This window comes from Knufia obscura (genome assembly GCF_036327395.1).
Source record: "Knufia obscura strain CCFEE 5817 isolate CBS 148926 chromosome Unknown scaffold_11, whole genome shotgun sequence".
Classification (NCBI taxonomy): domain Eukaryota; kingdom Fungi; phylum Ascomycota; class Eurotiomycetes; order Chaetothyriales; family Trichomeriaceae; genus Knufia; species Knufia obscura.
In genome coordinates this window covers 132,919-154,069 of record NW_027042697.1, presented here as the reverse complement: position 1 = coordinate 154,069, position 21,151 = coordinate 132,919, and the positions used below count along the sequence as shown (strand labels likewise).

At 51.4% G+C, this 21,151-nt stretch overlaps 6 protein-coding genes across 6 annotated transcripts; 4 read left to right on the top strand and 2 right to left on the bottom strand.

Moving 5' to 3' along the window:
* Positions 1-148: 148 nt before the first annotated feature.
* Positions 149-5,173, top strand: GEA2 (GDP/GTP exchange factor for ARF; the record flags this gene model as incomplete). The annotated part of the gene is made up of 1 exon (XM_064876752.1): positions 149-5,173. One exon carries the CDS (start codon positions 149-151, stop codon positions 5,171-5,173), a length of 5,025 nt encoding a protein of 1,674 aa, XP_064727139.1.
* Positions 5,174-7,961: 2,788 nt separating this feature from the next.
* PMZ80_008351 (uncharacterized protein) lies at positions 7,962-10,175 on the top strand (the record flags this gene model as incomplete). Its single annotated transcript, XM_064876751.1, has 1 exon — positions 7,962-10,175. The coding sequence occupies one exon, from the start codon at positions 7,962-7,964 to the stop codon at positions 10,173-10,175; it is 2,214 nt and encodes a 737-aa protein (XP_064727138.1).
* A 637-nt stretch (positions 10,176-10,812) lies between these two features.
* On the bottom strand, positions 10,813-13,109 carry PMZ80_008350 (uncharacterized protein; the record flags this gene model as incomplete). Its single annotated transcript, XM_064876750.1, has 3 exons — positions 10,813-12,791; positions 12,842-12,963; positions 13,012-13,109. The coding sequence occupies 3 exons, from the start codon at positions 13,107-13,109 to the stop codon at positions 10,813-10,815; spliced, it is 2,199 nt and encodes a 732-aa protein (XP_064727137.1).
* Positions 13,110-13,762: 653 nt separating this feature from the next.
* Positions 13,763-14,433, bottom strand: PMZ80_008349 (uncharacterized protein; the record flags this gene model as incomplete). The annotated part of the gene is made up of 3 exons (XM_064876749.1): positions 13,763-13,813; positions 13,880-13,979; positions 14,048-14,433. The coding sequence occupies 3 exons, from the start codon at positions 14,431-14,433 to the stop codon at positions 13,763-13,765; spliced, it is 537 nt and encodes a 178-aa protein (XP_064727136.1).
* Positions 14,434-15,525: 1,092 nt separating this feature from the next.
* Positions 15,526-19,176, top strand: PMZ80_008348 (uncharacterized protein; the record flags this gene model as incomplete). Its single annotated transcript, XM_064876748.1, has 4 exons — positions 15,526-15,599; positions 15,653-15,840; positions 15,890-19,078; positions 19,130-19,176. The coding sequence occupies 4 exons, from the start codon at positions 15,526-15,528 to the stop codon at positions 19,174-19,176; spliced, it is 3,498 nt and encodes a 1,165-aa protein (XP_064727135.1).
* A 560-nt stretch (positions 19,177-19,736) lies between these two features.
* PMZ80_008347 (uncharacterized protein) lies at positions 19,737-20,931 on the top strand (the record flags this gene model as incomplete). The annotated part of the gene is made up of 3 exons (XM_064876747.1): positions 19,737-19,867; positions 19,920-20,290; positions 20,345-20,931. 3 exons carry the CDS (start codon positions 19,737-19,739, stop codon positions 20,929-20,931), a joined length of 1,089 nt encoding a protein of 362 aa, XP_064727134.1.
* Between the last annotated feature and the right edge of the window lie 220 nt (positions 20,932-21,151).

Here is a 21,151-nt window from a genome sequence, read left to right as displayed (position 1 = left end):
GGCTTCTAGCGGACACCATTTCCTCTTAGACTACTCGAGAACGAACACCATGTGTCGCCGAAGCAGATCTTGAACAGCCTCATCCCCATGTCCAGTCGCATAGTCAACCTGTCTTAGCACGAGTCCGTGAGGAGATGCTCATAGCGACATGGCAACCGCCGATCTAACAGGTACAAGGCCTGCCCAAGTCGACTATGTCATCAGAGAATCTGCATCACAGCATAATGGATTGTCTTCGATTCCCTCCCTACCACCCTTAACAAACACGGTCTTCCAGTCCGCGGCGAGCGAGCAACATCCTCGACAACAGATCGGCATACGAATAGAGCCCGTCGCTCTCGTTACGCAAGAATGCATCACCCTCACCTCGGCTATGCGCAAGCATGCGCGATGGGCACAGAGTTCTGTGTCTGCCATCTTGGGTGGAGGAGCCTCCCGCAGTTCATTAGAGGTACCAGATCAGGGCCTGTCACGCAGAGGAAGCTCAAGAGCCGGGACACCAAAAATCGACCCTGTTGGAGGGAAGAGCAGGGTAGGATCCATAACAGCCCAGGCTGAGGAAGACACCACCTTGGCCAGCAGATGGGGTCTGAGAGGGAAGAAGGGCAGGAGTGTACAGGATAATCCGTTGCTGTCTGCCTTCGCGAAACTCAGAAGGGACCTGGCCACTTGCAGGAATATTGCAACCTTCGATGCTACGGCCTTGCTCCATCCTTTCCTGCAGGTCATCCGCTCATCGTCAACAAGCGCCACGATTACCAGTCTGGCTGTTATGTCTATTACGAAATTCCTCAACTACAACCTGATCACGATACATAGCCCTCGAGTCGGTCCTGCGATGCACTTGCTCAGCGCTGCTATCACCCACTGTAGGTTCGAGGCTAGTGACACTGCTGCAGATGAGGTCGTGCTCTTGAGGATATTACGATTGATGGAACTAATAATATCGAGGCCAGAAGGCTCTTTACTCGGCGACGAGAGCATTTGCGAAATGATGAGCACGGGACTGAGCATGTGTTGTCAGGCACGACTATCCGAAGCCCTCAGGAGAAGCGCAGAAATGGCCATGGTCACTATGTGTCAGATTGTCTTTGGACGACTTGCAGACTTGCCGGTCGAGCAGGTACCGGAGCAACTGCCAGGAAGAGCTCGGTCAAACACGACAAGATCCATGGCTCAGAATGGGGATGAAATGAAGATTCAGCCACCTCTGGAAGGGAGCGTCATGGGCAACGGTGCAGTGCCTAGACATAGCACTGATGACCGGTCGAGTTATGACTCAGCTCCAACTGCTGAGACACATGAACCCCCTAATCAGGAGAAAGAGCAGCCAGAGGATGATGAGGACGAACCGGCAACACCTTATGCCCTGCCCAGCATCCGAGAACTATTTCGGGTACTGATTGACCTGCTGGACCCGCATAACAAGCAGCACACAAATGCGATGAGAGTCATGGCTCTCAGGATCATCGATGTGGCGTTGGAAGTTGCTGGTCCATTCATTGCAGAACAGCCCATTCTGGCTGTTATGGTCGAGGATGATCTGTGCCGGCATCTGTTGCAACTTGTGCGACTCGAGGACATGGTTGTTCTGAATAGCTCTCTCAGAGTCGCTGGCACACTGTTGACGACGTGCAGAAAGCTGTTGAAACTTCAGCAAGAACTGTTCCTGTCATATCTAGTTGCTTGTTTACACCCCAAAGTCGACATACCACAAGAGCCAGGCATTGACCCATCACTTTACGAAGGCATCCCGCAGGCACCGAAGTTAGTGAAGCCTGCTCCGTCTCAGCCAAGCAGCGGACGCTCGACGCCAGTACCTGTTAAGGACAGGCGGCAACTTGGTCTGGAAGGTGGCTCGCGACGGCCAGAAGCACGAGAAGCCATGGTTGAGACCATCGGCACGCTTGTGCGAATGCCCGCTTTCATGGCTGAGCTTTTCATCAATTACGATTGTGAAGTTGACAGACAAGACCTGTGCGAAGACATGATTGGGTTGTTATCGAGGAATGCATTTCCTGACGCGGCGACCTGGAGTACAACCAATGTGCCTCCTCTATGTCTAGACTCTCTCCTAACATTCATACAATTCATGGCAGAACGGGCAGATCAGACACCTGCGACGGGCTCACCGGAAAGGATAGCACAGTTACGGAACCAACGGAGGCGCAAAAAACTCATCAAAAGTGGTTCGACCAAATTCAACGATAACCCTAAAGGAGGTGTCGCCTTCCTGGTGAAGAGCGGCATAATAGAAAATCCGGATGATCCTGTACAAATAGCAACATTTCTCAAAAGCACCAGCCACCTATCGAAGAAAGTGCTGGGAGAGTTCATTACGAAGAAGAACAACGAAGAATTACTAAAGGCATTCATTGCACAGTTCGAGTTCGATGGAAAACGAATCGACGAAGCATTACGAGATTTACTCACTTCATTCCGACTTCCTGGCGAATCTGCATTGATTGAGAGGATTGTGCAGGTTTTCGTCGACAAGTACATGAAGAGCGCTGTACCGGAAGGTATTGCGGACCAAGATGCAGCGTATGTGCTGACGTATGCTATTATTATGCTGAACACGGACCTGTACAATCCGCAGGTGAAGAAGACACAGAAGAGGATGACGGTCGAGGACTTTTCAAGAAACCTGAGAGGGTGCAACGGCGGCCAGGATTTCTCGTTCGACTACCTCCAGGACATATACGACGCCATTGCCGACAATGAGATCATTCTGCCAGAAGAGCACGACAACAAGAACGCCTTTGAACATGCCTGGAAGACGTTGCTTTTGAACACACACAATGCTGGGCAGCTCGAGCTTTGCGACACGAACGCATTTGATGCCGAGATGTTCAGCGCGACATGGAAGCCGATCATCGCTACTTTATGCTACGTCTTTATGTCAGCTTCGGACGACGCTGTCTTCTCTCGCATCGTGGTTGGTTTCGACCAATGTGCTCAGCTTGCAGCAAGGTATGACGTGCCAGAGGCTTTCGATCGCATCATCTACAGCCTTAGCCAGATTAGCACTCTTGCTGCTGAAATTCCACCGAGCACGTCGCTGAATACAGAAGTGCAAGCCGGCAAGAAGAAGATCATGGTCAGTGAGCTGGCTGTGCGACTTGGACGGGACTTCCGAGCACAACTATCCACGGTGTTGCTCTTCAGGTCGCTTAATGGCCATGAAAGGGCTGTTGGGGAAACCTGGATATATATCGTTCGAATCTTGCGGAACTTGTTCGTCAATGCTCTCATCAGTATGCCGGAGCAATTGGCGAACCGTCTTTCTGACGTCGGTGCAATTCCGCTACAACCACCATCGCAAGTAATCGACAAGGATGGCAAGCTTGCCGAAAGCGGTCTCTTCTCCACCTTCACATCCTACCTTTCGAGCTATGCAGCTGACGATCCGCCCGAGCCATCAGAAGAAGAGATGGAGAATACACTCAGCAGCGTTGATTGTATCACTGCTTGCAAAGTCGAGAACGTCCTAGCCAATCTGCTCAATTTGCCGGCTCAGCAACTCGAGAAGCTGGTTAATGCCCTTCTTTCCGAGATGCCTGACGCTCCGTCACCGGTGGTGGTTGTAAAACCTGATGTCCGTCCTGCACCTGTCACGGCTCGAGTCAATGGTACCAGGAATCCCAAACAAGGACCAGAGTACGACGCGGGCAGCGTGTTCCTGCTGGAGCTTGCGACGCGACTGACTTTGCGAGACGATGAATCAGTGGCAGTGACAGGTGAGGCAGTGACCAACGCGCTTCAGTCCGCAGTGCGCAATGCCTCAAGTCTGCATCCACTGGCGGCGTCCAGAATAGTTCAGTATCTTCTCGACCTTCTGCGCCACAGCTACACGCATGACTTCATGCGCGCACCTGTAGTTCTCCACGCAATTTCTTCATTCGATGATGCCATTCTCGACCATACGGCCACCGCAGTCATCAAAGGGCTGACACTGGCCATTAACGAACCTGGACCATTGCGCAACGATACCACGGCCTCACCGGACTTCTGGTCTATCCTCCAGCGTCTCCATCAACACAAAACCGAGGCGGATAACGTGCTTGCAATCTTGGAGAAGTTGACCGAGGATTCTTCGCCGTCAAAAGCAGAATCATCGACGTTCAAAGGCATTACACCGTCATCATACGCGCCTGCCCTGGCCTTGGCAACGTCCTTTGCTACAGCAGCTTCACTTCCCGGCTCAATTATCGAACAACGTCGTGATCTCGCCCATCGGCGCAGCCAGAAACCACGACCACCAAGACCAGAAGATGCAGCAATTGTCACTCGGGCCCTGAAGAGCATTACATGCATCTATTCACTGTCTGGCTTGGCACCACAACTCATTACACAAAGTGCACTTGACAGAGGTGAAGCATGGAAAGAGTACTGGGGCGCTGTGTTCCGCGGTTTAGCAGGCGTAGAGGGGATAGGTATGAGTGCGTGTCGCGAGGTTCGCAATCGAGGCATCTCTGTCCTCCTTCGTATTCTCCTCTCCGAGGACCCTGTCAAGCCCGAAGACGTGAACACAGATGATGAACAAGAGGCTGAAGATGAAGATTCGGACGATGAAAAGAAGAACAAGGGTGACAATGAGTGGACCGCTATCTTCAGCGAGGTTCTCTTCCCGCTTGTTGCGCGGCTGCTAAAGCCTGAGGTGCACAAGGGGGATCAGATGGGTATGGGCGAGACGAGGGTAACTATGGTCACTGTGCTTTGTAAGGTGTTTTTGAGGTATTTTGATTTACTTGGGAAGATACCAGGGCGCGTTGTCAGGATCGCCGCGCCGGAAGAACAAGATGTGCAAGAAGCACAGGCGCAGAAGCCAGTCGAACGGACAGAGTATGTCCTTGTCCGGGCGTGGACTGGAACACTTGAACTGCTCGACCGTCTGATGAATGCCAGCGTCGGCACCAAAGAAGGAGAAGCATTGGAGGAGGCTGTAACGGAAGGTGTGAAGAATGTGCTTCTTGTTCTTGGGGATGGTGGGTACCTTGTTAGGCCTAAGGCTGAGGACATGGGGAGGCAAGATGATATGACTGTGCAATTGTGGGCTGAGACGAGCAGGCGTTTGGAGGTCTTCTTGCCTGGTCTACTGGCGGAATTGTTTCCTGTGCCGAAGGCGCCTGTGGAGATGTCTGAGAAGAAGGTGGAGAAGGAGGAGGCATGAGCACAGGAGTATGCTTGGTAGAATATTATATCTGAGTATCTGCCAACCCAACAGAGCTGCGAGACAGCTGCTGCATAACACGTCATTCAGAGCTGTACATGGCCGCTTTCTGATGTTCCTCCCTCATCTAGTGAGTCCCCGATCGCATCGAACTACCACAACACGTATATCTCTAAGGACTAGGAGGCAAGCACCGACTACCTTTCATTGCACGTAATGCAGCGCAATTCCCTCTATGACCTTCCAGAGAGGTACAAGCAGATCACACAGCCAGGCAAGGCACCCCATGTACTGTACTATACACCTAGCTGAGGAAGAACCATGCAGAATTTTAGAGAAGGCGCGACCCTGAAGCACTGCCACGCAGGCACGACCAGCCTTATGATCGGAGGAAGGAGCAACCACCCTAAGATACAAGGCAGGCACGACCATGCACAACACCCGAGGAAAGAGCAGTCTTGACGTGAGTATCAGGGGAAGGCAGGACCAGGCTTTCAGGACCAGGCAGGGAAAGGACAATCACGTCACACAACACGAGAAGGCACGATTCTGACGCGTTGCCAAGGCAGATAAGGCCGGGTCTACAATCAAGGAAGGAACGATCGATCTAGGTATGAGGCAAGCACGGTCCTGCGCGGTGAACGGGGGAGGAGCGACCACACTTTGAAAGCGATGAGGCGCGGACGACCTCGACACCACGAGGCGAGTGTGGTTAGGGTACAAAATACGCATGAAGCTACGGTCCATCAGCGTGAAGGGAGATATACGCGTGTGAGGGGAGTCATGACAATGAGTGTAGAAGATACGATCGTCGTTGCTGGCGAGGCAGGCGCGAATGAGCTTGCTAGTAGGGAAGAATGATGGTGGGTGGAGGAAGCTGCGACCAGAGATGTGCAGGAGAGGAAGGCGCGAGCAGCACTGGAAGAGCACGATGCTGATGACGAGGAGGGCGCGGCCGACATACTACCTAGACGAGGGTGGTGCAAACGGTCCTAAAGCCAAGGAAGGTGCGATCACTCCTAGGGAAGGAACGAGAAGGTGGCGCTGGCGACGAAGGCACGACTTGTATCGACAGGAAGCGGCGATGCTCGTCTTTGACTAGGAGTTACGCAACTCGCTACCAGAGGAAGTGGTGACTGTGCTCAAGTGCTCTGCATGGCGCATGCGGAGTCAGAGAGATGCTGTGATGATGTGCGGGAGCGATGTGGTTGGAGTCGAGACTGTTGGTTGTATGTGCAATTCGTACTTGTTATTGATTATGGCTATATGGTATAAGCTCGAGCCAGCAGAACGGCATTAGAAGAGCGGTCTCTAGAAGGCATCACGTACAGAGTCATGTGCACATCAAAGCCGGTGTACTCCTCTGAGTTCGCAGTGAGTTAGTAGTTTGATGTCGTGGAGGCATCGTGAAATTTATTCGAAACTACAGACCATCGCCGCATCACGCAATTTTGTGTCATGGACACATCAGACTTGGTCCGAGGCCGTATAGCGTCACTGCAGTAGACGAACGCGCACTAGACACGAACCACGACCTCATAGCATAGGTAGCAGATGAAGGGTAGTAGTGTACTAGGTGTAAAGAACAACGAGATTTCTACACCGTATCGAAAGCGCCCTTCTCCGACTACAGTATTTACACCCTTCGACGTGCGTCTGATACCTACCTAAGCATTAGCTAAGGATGTGCCATGTACAGGATCTACAAGGCCTAAATTTCTGGCACTCGGTGTTCTCCGGGCACCTCCTTCAACAATGCCTTACCCCATCTGGTACTGTAATAACCAGCAGTCTGGGGTTGCGTGTTTCAGTACGTGAGTCACTAAGGATCCCTGAGGACTCTAAGCCTCGACCATCGTTTGTACACGAAGCATGTTCGTTGCGCATGCGCCAGCACCCAACGGGAGAACGGACTGAGCACTGGAAGCACGAATTTTGGCAGGTAGGGCGCTCACTCCGTTTTTCCATCGGGTGGCTAGATCATGAATGTTCAGCCGCACCGACCCTGAGGTGTGGCTTGCGCAGCTTCGCTTGTGTAAACTTCCGGAAGATTGCGACTTCGCATTTCTCAGCTGCGTGAAGAAGTGTGCTTCACAACCACAAAAGGATGTTGCAAATTCGGGGACTTCTGACTTCCAACACGGTTTCAGGAATGTGGGAAGCATCTCGAATCCATGCTACTTCTTGATGCCGCTTGATGATTCGCTAGAGCAAGCCAGGGCTGAACTGGCACAAGGTTTGCGGAGCAGAATCTCGTGTTGCACGCCCTACAAAAATAGAGCATGCATATGGCTAAACCACTTTGAGCTTGGTGAGTGGCCCGAGTTTCCCATACAAGGGATGGGTTTTAGTTCGCGTCTTTAGTGGCATCCCTTTTTCAGCGGAAATGCACATGATCCAGACTTTTCGATGTTCGTGTCAACATCATCCCTTCGCTATCCTCTTGACGTCTTATTCACCTTACCCATCGACTGAATCAAATCTATAGCTGGCGCTTCCGGGAAGCACTCAGCAGGACCATACCGTTGAATCCGCCGCTCGTTTTGGGATCTCTTGTACACTAAGCTGTACCACTAATCGCGAATCTCATTCTTGGTCATCGTCCCACGACATCTTTCAAACTTGCAAATCCGGGTCAAACGCGCTGTGCTTTCATAGTATTGCTTGAGGTCGCGTTTCAGTCTGTTGCAGATCCGGTTTCGAAGCCACGTGCTTGTGCACCAATTCATATACACCGAGTGGATCCGAATATCACCATTTCAAGCTGGCTCAAGGGGCGTACAACAGCATGTTCAAGCCTGTGAAAGGCCCGAAGGAGGGCCGATCACCCCCGGGGCTGCTGTATTCAGGCTCGCCAGCAGGCGGCCGAGCACGATTTTCTAATAGACAAGCGGCGATTGCGCTTATAGTAGCGGTATGCTTCTTGTTGGGTTATTTTGTTATCAGCTCTGAAGGCGGCGATATATCGACGAGCTCAACAACAGTATTAGGAACCAAGCCGGGATCCGGTGGTCTTGGCGACGCGATACTGGGTGACAATGCTCGCAATCCACCAGCAGACGCCAATGTAGCAGAAGTACATGCTGAGTCCCCATTAACAGATGAGAAGTCAAAGTACAGGACTTCGCAAGACCAGTATTCCAATGAACTGCCAAAGGAGCATGATTTCAAGCCGATCAAGGAACCTTTGGATGAAGTCTACCAAAGACCTGCCACGCAGCCCTCGGTTGACGACGTCAAACAAGGGAAACAGGAGGTCGAGGAGGAGGACGGTGTCACCGGTAAGCCATTCAACCTAAAGGGTTGGAAATCGCAAAGCGACGGCAAGTCAACCAAGACTGATAAGAATTCCGCCGCGCCGTCACGCGAGCAGTGGTCAGAGAGACCGTCTTTCGAGAAAGCTCTAGCAGTCGTAGTTTCGCTCCTGCCTGACGAAGTCCACATGCGAGAGCTGGTACGACCTGTTGAAGGATCCGGTAAGGAGAAGATGCGAGAGATGGGTCTCAGGACACGGGCTTACAGAAAGTATTTCGAGGCCTGGGAAGCACTCCACATGACCACAGATTCCGAAGGAGCGACCTATATTCGGGATGACGTGATCCAGTATCTTCGCAGCCACCAGCAAGATCTTGACGGGTCTGAGTACACCGACGAGGGTGTTCACGGCATGAACCTTGCTCAGACTGTTCGCACGTATGAAGCGTATCGAGCTTTCCTGTTGAAATTTGCAAACCTCCTCTTCCCATGGACGGCACCATATTTCAGTGACCACATGAGTCTCCACGCTCATTTCAAGAAAGGCGGAAGAGGAATTGTCCTAACAGCCGGAGACGACCAAGCACCATATCTTTTGACAACCATTTACTCTTTCCGACAGCTTGGGTGCACCTTGCCAATCGAGGTTATGTACCTTGGTGACCAGGATCTCGGTGAGGACTACCGAATGGAGTTGGAGGCCCTGCCAGGTGTGACATGTCGGGACATTGCTCAGATGACCAACGATGAAGGCTGGAAACTGGCAGGCTGGGCAGCCAAGCCGTTCGCTATCTTGCTGTCCAGCTTTCGTGAGGTCATCTTCATTGACGCAGATTCGCTTTTCTTCAAGAACCCAGAAGTCCTGTTCGATGAGCCAGATTATAAGCAGACCGGTGCACTCTTCTTCAGAGATCGACTAATCATGCCCGAGAGCAAGAAAAGGTGGCTGCAGCAGGTCTTGCCGAAGCCAATTCCAAGGTTAGCTAAACAGTCTCGGTTCTGGACTGGCGAATCAGGACATCAGCAGGAATCTGGTGTAATAGTTGTTGACAAGTGGAAGCACTTTATTTCAATGTTGCTGGTGACCAGGTTTAATGGGCCTGATCGAGATGGCAACAAGGAGAAGGGTATCACTGGTGTATATGACATGATGTACGGCGACAAAGAAACATTTTGGATAGGCTTTTTGCTTGCAGGTGATGAGAACTATGCTTTCCATCAAGGTGATGCTGGTATTATGGGAGAATTGGGTGACAACAGAGAAAACAAGGAGAAGGAAAATAAGAAAAGAGATGAGCCAGCACTAGAAGAGAAAGGCGATGAACAAGATGCAGTGAAGAAAGAGGAAGGCGCGACAGACGCTGACGAGGCTGAAAGCAAGTCAGAAAATGCAGGTGCGACCGAGCTGCAAGAAGTCCTGGAGTCTCATGAAGATCCCAGCAAATACACGATTTGTGCTCCGCAGTTGCTACACTTGGACACGGAAGGAAAGCCGTTGTGGTTCAACGGTTGGCTATTGCACAACAAATTTGCCGACAAAACGAAGAAACGTTTTGCCAAATTCGAGAGCTACCTTATTGAGCCTCGGGAGATTCGCGAGCCCGGTGCATGGCAACTGGCAGAGAGCAATATGTGTTGTCTAACAACAGATGCTGATAAGAAGTTCGAATTCTCTTCCAAGGAGATGGCAACTTTGGATATGATTATGACAAGGGCAAGTGAAATGGGTATGGGAGACCAGCATTGAGAATCTGCAGGGGGTTCCATAACCACGAATTGGGTTTGTGTATAGAATCTTAGGCGCAAGAGGCGTCAGTGAGGAGGATATATGTGGAAGCATTTGACTATTTCCTAGCCGGCAGGTTTGTTCTACAAGCTATCTTTGTGTTACTGGCGTTGTTAGCGACACAAAATATGTTATTACTACTTGAAGCTGGGATGCGGCATCTCATTGCTCGTTCTACGGCGATGCAACCATGTCATGCTGCTTTGTGGATTGTATCGAGACTATGGATTGATGAAACGGCTTCAAAGTATTGATACATTTCGGGTCCACGCTGCTAATGGCCAAGGTCAACGTCCTGAACGGCAGGCAAGGTTTGCTGCTACACGTTGTTGATTGCCTATGACTTACATACGATTACACGACACTAACGATAGTACATTGCGCTTGCTGAAGCTAGAGCTTAGCGGGATGTTACGAGCATAGAGTGGAGATATTGAGGAGTGGTCAGAGGGTTTATTGCGCCGTTGAAGGCGTCACCGACTATCGGGATCAGTAGCGGCCGCATCTTGGTCATAGTATTACCATGACTGAATAGTTCATGGAAGCATTGCTGTCTTCCGCCTCTTGCCGCTGCTTGTACCCTCTAGATCGCAGACCGCTATCTGAACCCTGGAGGCAATTGGACACCTCCACTTCCACCTCGGTTGCTAGCGCCAGTGCCATACATAGCAGCAAAGGCACTCTGCTGTCGTTCCTGTTCCATCCTCTCATGCTCATTAGGACCATATCCACCTCTCATGGCGAACTGCATAGCTGAATCTGGTGATGTGGGAGAAGCATATGTTGGTGAAGGTCCAAAACCAGGCGGAATGCTAGCGAAACCTGGTGGAAGTGGCATCTCGTTGGTCGGTTTTCGTTGCGGCATCTGTCGTGGTGCTTGCGGATGCTGCGGGTATGCCGCTTGGTTGTACATGGGTTGTTGTGGTGCGGCGTTCGATAGATGTCGTGGTTGAGGTCTTTGTTGTTGACTGTTTGATGGCCATCCTGGGGGTGGTCTTGCGCCACGGTCGAGGCCTGGAGGTCTTTGTAATCCTGGAGGCGGGTTTGGGAGAGCTTGTGTGCGTTGGTCCTGTTGGGAGTTCGAAGCGTAATTCCTACTGTTCATAGCTGCGAACAGACCGCCTAGCCCACCATGATCCTTGGGTTGAGGTGTTCGTTGCTGCATTTCTGGCTCACTTCGGTAGCCCGAGAATGCGGGATCGTCGAAAATGGACCTCGGATTGTCTCTTCGTGTGTTGATGAGTTGTGGGTTCTGCCGCTCTATGTCGTGTGAAGGAATATTTGAAAGACCGGGTGGCGGTGGTGGTGGGATGCATTGTGCTTGGTGGGGTGGGTAGCTTGGTTGCTGCTGCTGCAAAGGTTGTCTCTCCTGAATATTAGAGCGTCTTAGAAGGTCGAGGAGATCTTGCGGACCCGCCTTGGGCTGACTCATTTGCTCGGTTCGTGCATGGTTAGCCGGCGACCGTGATTCGATCAGCCTATCAAGGCTCATGTTAGGAGTGTGAGAGAGGACTGGGGTTTTTGTAGATTGCTGGTGGAGAGCAGGCACAGCACCTGAATCAGGTGACCTCGTAGAAGCGAGCTCAGCGACATTGACCGGGCTTCTCGTAGATTGGATCTGCGAGGGTGCCGGCGGTGTCGCAGCTTGGTTCTTGTTCAGCATTTCGAGGAGCTTTGCAAAGGCCGCATCATTGTTGGCTTTCACTCCCGGATCAGCTGCTGATGTAGGCTGCTCAAGCTCTGCAGCCGGAGGTGGTGGAGGCGCAGCGATGTTGCTGATAGGATTGGATGTGTCTTGCTTTGGCTCATCCTTCGACCCAAAGATGGAGGCAAACCTAGATTTGGTCGGTTTTGCGCCAACAGCATTTGCTTCGACCGACTTGTCCTTTTCAAACTTGGCAAAGAATTTGTCCACTGAAGCGCTCGAATCTGAGACGACTCTAGGAGGTGGCTTCTCGCTTCCAAAAGCCGCGACCTCTTTCTGAGTCGAGTCGAGCTGAGCCGGCTTGTCTTCGCTAGTAGTCTTGTTCTTCATTTTCTCCATCCACTGCAGAAAATCCTCGTGGGTATGCGCTTTGGCCGATTCAGCAACCTCGATCGAGTCAGCCCACTCGGGCTCTGCATCGTTTCTGTGGAAATCCTTGTCTCTTTGACCACGTCTCCAGGCAGGACTGTCCCCTTCAACCTCGCTTGGTTTCTCTCTGCGGGTCCAAGGCTGATCGAATTTGGCTCTTGAATATCCTTCGCGACCGTTGCGCAGGCCACCCTCATCGGCTCTTTCATCATTCACTTGGTTATCTCTGTTCCATCTTGAGCGGTCGAAGTCTCTCTTTGGACGACCGTCGAGATCTGGGTCGTCATTCCGGCGTCTTGGGCGGTCTGTACCACTGTACTCGTCGTCCACACGTGCGCCCAGCTTGTTATTCATGCCCCCGAAGGCGCCGCTTCTACGGTCTGTAAACTTTTCGTCGACATCCTCGTTAGTCTTTGTTCTTTCATGCGTTCCATTGCGTGTTCTTGCAGTGTTTGACGAGGCGAACGAATTTCGAGGAGGACCGAGATGTATACGTTCAGGATCTGCCATGTATTGTTAATTCTGCTGCTTCTAGAACAGACTGACTGCTCACCTGTTGTAGATCTTCTTGAAGAATCCAATAGTGTCGGCCTCTTCTGAAAACCTTCAATCTGATTGAACGCATCGTCGATCTTGTTCTTTGTTGTCGCTGTTCGAGGTCGTGGGTCTGATGGTCTACCAGTGTTAGTCTCTGGTAGCTGAGGTTGAAATGGTGATGCTCACCCCATCCATTCTTCTTTTGGCGGAAGACCTGGCGGCTTAGCGACTAAAGGCGAAGCACGTAGCTTTAGCAGGTCTTCCACCTCGTATCTGCCACGCATATTGCAGGGCTGAGTGGGTTGTTTATGCTCATATGGTCAAAGACTTCTCACAGATATCGCAATGATGGCTAATGTGTTTGCGATACAAAGGCTTGATGGATAGAAGTCGTGTACAACGTGTTACTGAGACTGAAATTCACCTTGTGTGGTTGAGGTTGTGTGTAGGTCGGATCGAGCGATATTCGTGAAGGGTTATAGAACACACTTAACAACCACTCGCAATCACGGTGAATATTCGAGGATATTGGTGTGAATGACACAAGATCCTTTTGATTCTGAGATAGCGCATGTATTCAGGTTGGGCTCAAGATGCTGTACATACAAACAACACAGTGCAAGTATGCTAACTAGACAATGCAGCACATTATGGAGGAGCCGCCCAAAATGACGTGGTTTCTGCCACTAAAATGACCAGGCCTCGTAGACACTGCATGCCAGGCACGGCAGCAGCAACCCACTGCAGGAGATTCCTTCAGCATAATAATCTTCTGTTGCATTTGCTATACTATGGGACTATTTCATTGCCCCTCACGTTCTTGCTGTGCGTCGAACTGTGCACTCATAGTAGTAAGTCGAAGCTCGGGTGTCTAGTCTGCCAAGGAAACCTCGATAGTTCTGTTGAGCATATCCCCCCTCCATAATGTTCAAAGATTCTAGGTTGCAAGGAGCTTCTTGGCTCGATCGTTGGCGATATCGCATAGTGCCTGTAATCATAGCAGAGCATTAGCAACTATCTAAGGATTTTCTCGCATTGTATGCTAAAATCTTACCTGAATAGCATCCTGCTTTTCCTGCTGAATGTCACCTCTTTCGATCCTCCTTTGCATGTCCTCCATAATCACCGGCCTACTTCTTCCGTTGACGAAGACCCTATTTTCAGTTAGGATTCTCTACTTTAGATGAATAGATCCAGGTTCTCGGATCCAAGTCCTGCTCACACATATCGTAGGCCAGGGAACTTCTCTTCATATGCATTATTGAGCCTCGCCAGCTTCTCAGCTTCACCTTCGCCGCCTTGGTTGAGCTGTGCTTGCTCCCTTTGGCTCTGCTCACTCTCAACCTTTTTTTCGCCCAACCTTGGATGTGCAGCAAGAATGTCATCCAGCCATTTCTCATCACTCTCGAGATTCGAAGTGTAGAGAGATTGAAGTTGGTGACCGACCGCTTCAATCAGCGCAGAGTAGCTCTCAAACTTGCTGCTCCCCAAAGTCTCCACTGATAGTGTGTGTAGTTGGGTGCACGGCTCGAATAGAGTGTCTAGGATATTAGCTCTTTCTTCTGCATCGAGTGATGGGACGGCCCCAATCGCTGGTAGAGACGGCATCTCGTAAGGATCTGGTGAATGATAAAGTGTAGGCAGATTCAATAGAGCTATTTTCTCTACCACCATGAATGTCGATATCCGCCATAGCAAGCACCGGAAAACACGTGACTGTGCATATCATCAGCAGTATGGGCCTTATCATGTATGCCGCGATCGAGATGAGAAGCGCTCTGAACACGGCCGCAGCCCAAAGGTCAGTTCGCAGTGGGTATGGACGCCGAATCCTCATGTACTAGCTTTCGCGATGTTCTGTAAAATAATAGTTTTCATAATCTGATAGGGAGACCAGAACGAGCTCGAGCATGGATGCCGTGTGTGGCGCCGGTGGACATTTTTGTGAAGGCATGATTGGTGAACTCAGCACGAGCGCTGGAATGTCTCGTAGCGTTGCTGAGCACACAATGTGCTGCCACAGACTTGCTACAGCTGAGGACGCGACGCTCGAGAAGGCAACGCAACGTCTTGTTAATCACAGCGTGCTCCCCAGAAGGCTTCTGCAATGCTTCTGAGCACAGTTGTTGCTAGGTGTCTCCGGTCGCATCTTCACGTACAGGTCAGCTTCAAGGAATAGACCTGGGGACAACATCAGAGTCTTAGATCGAAACAGGTGTAGCCTGCACCACGTCCGTAGATCGATCCAGCGGTTTGTCACTTTCAGCGAATGGAAGCACGACGGGCCGTGACTGAGTTTCCTAGTTCTCTGGAATCTGCACTCCTTGGGACACGGCGAGGCACGTACCCGAGACAGGCATAGTCTGAGCTGGTGAAGTGGAGCTTTCACCACTGCAGATGGGTTGAATTCTCCGTAGCAATTTTCGCTAACCTCCCAAACTGTGCCCCTGAAACCTGGCATGGCTCGTCTCGACCATTCACAAACCATCATGATCCCTGGCATAGATGTCGTGCATTTTTAGTCGTGCTCACTTGGAGTGGGTAACCCGCAGCTGTTCTCGACTGAGTCTCATGCCTCTGCAACACGAAAGCGTTCTGTAGGACACCGTTGTGGTCGTTTCACTCTTTTGTCATGTTTTGAGTTCGCATGTCGTTCCTTCACACTTCCCTCTCTTGTCCGACATCAAATGCAGAGGGGCCATGTCGCTGAATGGCCTTGATAGTGATGCGGTAGTTCAAGCGCATCATGCCGCATTGGCTGAGGCAGGGGGATGGTACGTCGAGCGGGTTGCAGGTCAAGGCTCAGTTGCTGATCCGATACTGACAGGTTTCTACTCAAATACGCCAATCGCGATACCGTGGAGCTGCTGAATAGGGGAACTGAAGGTGTCAGTGAAGCGAGACGTGCCGTACAAGGCTATGAAGAGAAGTCACCAGTGTATGGTCTGGTTCAATATCGGAGAAAAAAGATCATTCTGAAATATGTTCCAGAAGGCACATCTCGGCTGTTGCAGGGTGAGTAGCCAGAAGTGAATGCGTGGACTGAGTACTGACGTTGTTACAGTGCGATTGGCGGTACAATTCCAATCCATCCTCGACACCTTTACACAGCACGATACTGTCTTTTCGTTTACTACGGCGGAAGAACTATCCGAGTCTGCGCTGGGCTTGGACACGATGCTGCAATCTACAGGTTCCAAAACCTCATCATCAACTTCGTTGAGGCAGCAGCGACTGAAGGAGATTACAGAAGACAACGAGGAAGGGGCAACTACTGAGAAGACAAGTGCTGCACAGGCTGCCTCTCCTATAGCAGCCACCGATGCTGTCGCTGAACCAAGCCAAGAGGTGTATGGACTTCCAGCAAGTGCAGTGCGCGCAAAGGCCTTACGGGCAAAGCACAAGCAAGAACATTCGCAATTGGTCACTACACCGAGCATCGAGCAAGGCACGGTGAGCAGCGTGGCCCAACCCGAGGAAACGATCACGGAACGGCCGACAGAGCAATTGATAGCGCCGCCGACCTCATCCCAGTCCTTTCCTGTCAGATCAGCTTCCATCAACGCGGACAACAACTTGCCAGTACCGCCACCAGAAAAGTCTTCACCATTACCGGCGCCCAAGAACGATGTGGCTATCCCGCGTCCATCGATCGACTTTTCTTTGCCGCCTTTAGAGTCAGACTCAGATGACGACATCCGCCGGCCTGTGCCAAAGCAGTACAGTTCTGTCCGTTATTCGAGCCATTTATCTGCCGCCGAGTCCACCAACATAAGCAAATGGAGTGATGAGGTCCTCGCCTCAACTCGGTCGAAACAGAAACGAGCACCGAGACCTCACGGAGACATACAGGGCCGACCAAAGACTTCGGGTAACAATGAAGATGGTGGTCCCGCAAGGAGAGTGGCAAATCTACCAACGTCGGTACGTGTCTCGAGTCGATCATCCGGACAACCATCGCGACCAGGATCTCGGCAATCTACACGCAGTGTGCCAGCTCGATTTGTTCCAGCTTCGAATCTGCCTCCGCCATTACCATCCCCCACGTTTCCTGCCGTTTCTGCACAACGTCCATCACAAAGTCGGCCACCACGTTCGCAAGGATCCTCTCTGGTTAATGACAATCCGACTGTGACACCCGAGAAGATGAGGTTGATGAAGGCGCTGCAGATGAGGAAGAGAAATCATCTGTTGACACAACGCTCAGCTTCTGCTGCAGCTACAAGTACAAGTCCGAATCCTCTTACAAGCATCGATAGTTCCAAATCGGTGCTCTCCGACTTGTCGACCGCGCCATCTTCCAGATATACCGAGAAACGGGACTCTCCCTCTCCATTACCCGAGCTCGTCAGTATCAATGAATCACAGACCACGTCCCCTACGTCGATTATAACAGCATCCGACAATCGTTCTACCAAACCGTCTTCCTTGGCTGAGAATAGCATTAGCTACGCCTCCCAAACTTCCTTATCATCCGATACGAGATCTTCGACGACGCCCAAGGCTGACACAGAGAAGGGTCATGAACAGAGGACGGAAGAGGATCATCCTGTAGACTCTGCTCCAGCGCATATGACCGAACCCGAAGCGGTGCCAGTACGATCAGCCTCCGCCTTTACCGAAACGCCCAGGCAGCTGCTGAACGAAAATGCATCAAACACACACGATGTCGGAGATGAGTACACGCAAGGTTCGCACGTACAACAAGACCTTGAGCTGTCGGAGAATAGTCATGGTTCTGCAGCCTTCGACAATATGCCTTCAGCCACGAGAGTAAAGAAACGGTATCAGTTTGAGGGTACGATCACAATCCCTGCTTCGAGCGTCGAAGCGTCTGACCAGTCGGATGACGACTCTTTCATGGAGGAATTACAAAATGCGACCGTGCATGAAGCAAGACCTATGGCTGTAAACCGTACTCCGGTGACTCCAGTACTGTCAAGGGCGCCCACCAAGGATGTTCGAGACCTCACACCAGTCGAAAGAGCAATTTCCAAGTCACGATCGTCTTCCCGTGGCAGTCAGGTCAGCATGCTTGATAGGCGCCGAACGGCTAGCAGAGCAGGAAGCATTAGGAGTCTTTCCACCGCCCTGCCACAGTGGCCTCCTACCCCCACAGAGCCTGTGCCGACTCTGCCGAAAACAAAACCTGCCATGAGCGGTAACATCTCGAAGCGAATCAAGACTTTTGAGGGCCTGAGTCAACGTGAGACCTCCACAGGCTCGTTACCGGTGACTAAGGATCATAGTGAGAAGTCTTTAGGGCTGTCCAACATGTTCAAAAGAGCATCGTTCATGCCACAGTCCAACAGAGGAGACAGCATGCCCGAGAAAGCGTCGATAAGAACGTTACCTCCGTCTCACGGAGCAGAACTCGAAGATACTGGGACGAAAACTGACTCTAGACCATTAGTGCAGCGCCCGGGCACAAACACCGAAGTATATGCTCCGATACATAAAGGAGAGACTGTGTCTGTCACAGCACGCATTGTAAGGGATACGATGAAGCCGAAGTCGGCGCATGGCACAAGCGATACCCGGGATCTACACCGAAGTCCTTTGATAGTCGAGCACGAAACATCTAGTAGCGAGCTTCGACCGCCACTTCCCCGAGAGCTGACGACACAGTCCATGGGCTCGCTGGCGACAAGTCCAAAAGCAGATAGACGGCGCTTTTCGTTCACGTCGCATAGGTCAGGTGGTAAAAGCCTTTCACCAACTGAGGCTAGATCGTACCGCATGTCTTTCGCAGGTCATCAGAAGAAATCATCGAAGTCACCTAGTGAGACATCATCCATTACAGATGAGAAACGAGCATCGAGGACAAGTAGAATGCTTAAGAGGCTGTCTGGAATGGGAAAATCTCGGAACAGGGATTCGGCTATGCTCACATCACCTACTCAGGAGACTTTGCACCCTGACACCATCGAAGAACAAGTCGAGAGGTCTGAGCCGTCGATACGTCATGTGGTCGATATCGGAGAAGTCAATGTGCAGTTTCCGGAGACCCTACTGTGGAAGCGACGGTTCCTTCGGGTTGACGACGAGGGATACTTGATATTCGCACCGCCTTCGAACGATTTCAGCACACGGGGCAGGAGCCGTAAGATACATCTAGACGAGTTACACAGGCCGACACTCCCCGACCTGGAGCGCGAAGAAATGGCGTGGAGCATCATGCTGGATATGAAGGCAGGCGGTACCTTTCAGTGTGCGTGTGAGAGCAAGCCCGCGCAGAGCAATTTCTTGAAAAGTGAGTGCTGACACAACTTGGACCTTGACTTCTTCCGCTAATCGTTTCCAGTGCTGCTTGATGCCCACAACGCCTACCACCAATTGTATACCAGCTAATTCTGCTTCTTCGTTTCGACAAACTTCTTCAACTTCACCTCGCATATTTCATGACTGTACGATATGATGGCATTTTTGGAAGCTTTGGTTCAGGAGGAACGATTATACCCCGATGCCAGTTATGCCTGGATCTCACTCACAGAACAGTGGTAATGTATGGCCGGTTGTACAAGGATATGCATGGCATGTTTTGGATTGGATGTCACTGCGACCAACATTGAATGTGCCTACTCGACTTGTCTGTAGGTCTGATGGCGCAGCGCCGTGAATACCAACACAGTGGATATATCAATTGTGTAAACAGATCAGATTAGACACCTTGATGTTCAGGCCGAAATGGAGGATCTTCTGGTTGGACCCTTGATTTGGTTCCGCAGTGACGCACGGGGACTTCAAGACACCTTACCATTATTTTACTGCGGTGCAATGCTTGGAAATACAAGTGTACCTGAAATAGGACCTTGCCTTCCAATATAAGTGGTTGACTTTCGTTCCTGCATTCTGAGGTTCTCCCATAGCGAAACCTTCAATTGTCACACTCTACATATTCGACTGTAAAGATGCGGTTATCGCCCCTCCTGTTCGCTGCCGCGGCCACCGCCTCGAGCGTGCTGAATCTCATTCCCTCGAACTTCGACAAGATCGTCTTCGAGTCCAACAAGCCAGCCCTTGTCGAGTTCTTCGCTCCTTGGTATTGATGGCCCACTGCCCTGTACATACGGATCACTAACAATTCTGCTCAGGTGCGGTCACTGCAAGAACCTAGCCCCAATCTACGACGAACTCGCCGCCTCCTTCGGCGCACAATCTGGCAGAGTCTCCATCGCCAACGTTGATGCCGATGCCCACAAAGAGCTCGGCAAGCGCTTCGGTGTCCAAGGCTTCCCGACCCTGAAATGGTTCGATGGCAAGCCAGGCTCCGAACCTGTCGACTACAACGGCGGCCGAGACCTCGAGTCGCTGCAGAAATTCATTACCGATAAGAGCGGCGTCAAACCAAAGGGCGCTAAAAAGGCAGTCAGCCATGTTGAGATCCTGAATGATAAGAGCTTCAAGGAACAGGTTGGTACGGACAAGGATATCATGGTTGCGTTCACTGCGCCTTGGTGTGGTCGTGAGTTCATCTGCTCCGCTTGACTGGGGGACATCTGCTGACATAGAATCACAGACTGCAAGAGCCTCAAGCCCGTCTGGGAAAAGGTCGCCGAAGACTTCTCCGCCGATCCAAACGTTGTCATCGCCCAAGTCGACGCCGAAGCCGACAACAGCAAGAGCCTAGCACAAGAGCAGGGCATCACCGGTTTCCCAACAATCAAGTTCTTCCCCAAGGGTAGCGCCGAGCCATCTCCCTACGCCGGTGCACGAACAGAAGACGCCTTCGTCGACTTCATCAACGAGAAGACTGGCGTGAACCGCATGGTCGGTGGAAGATTGAACACAAAAGCTGGCACGATTGAGACACTCGACAGCATTCTGGCCAAGTATATCACGCCTAATGGATTGAGTGATGTCGAGAAGGCGACTGCTGATCTCACGAAGGCGGCAGGGGACGTCAGCGATACGATGAAGGATTACTATCTCAGAGCTATTGCTAAGGTTACTGGGAACCCGGAGTATGCGATGAAGGAGCAGACGAGGTTAGCTGGACTGTTGAAGAAGGGTGGTCTTGCGCCGGAGAAGATTGATGATTTGCAAAGGAGGAGCAATATTCTTGCTAGGTTCTTGGTCAAGGATGACGCTAAGGACGAGCTATGATCAATGCATGTCGGAGGATACGAGCAGAATGAACACGACGAAGGAAGGCGTTTAGGAGTAGAGATGTCGTGCTGCAAACCTACCCATTAGCATCTTCTGCCCTGCCATCTTGTGCCCCTTTTCCCAGAAATGCCCTGACGGTCGAAACTAACCTTCGTAGAGGTATTCCATCCCATGCAGTACGACGCCCAACACCTCGCTAAGAACGCAATACAACATA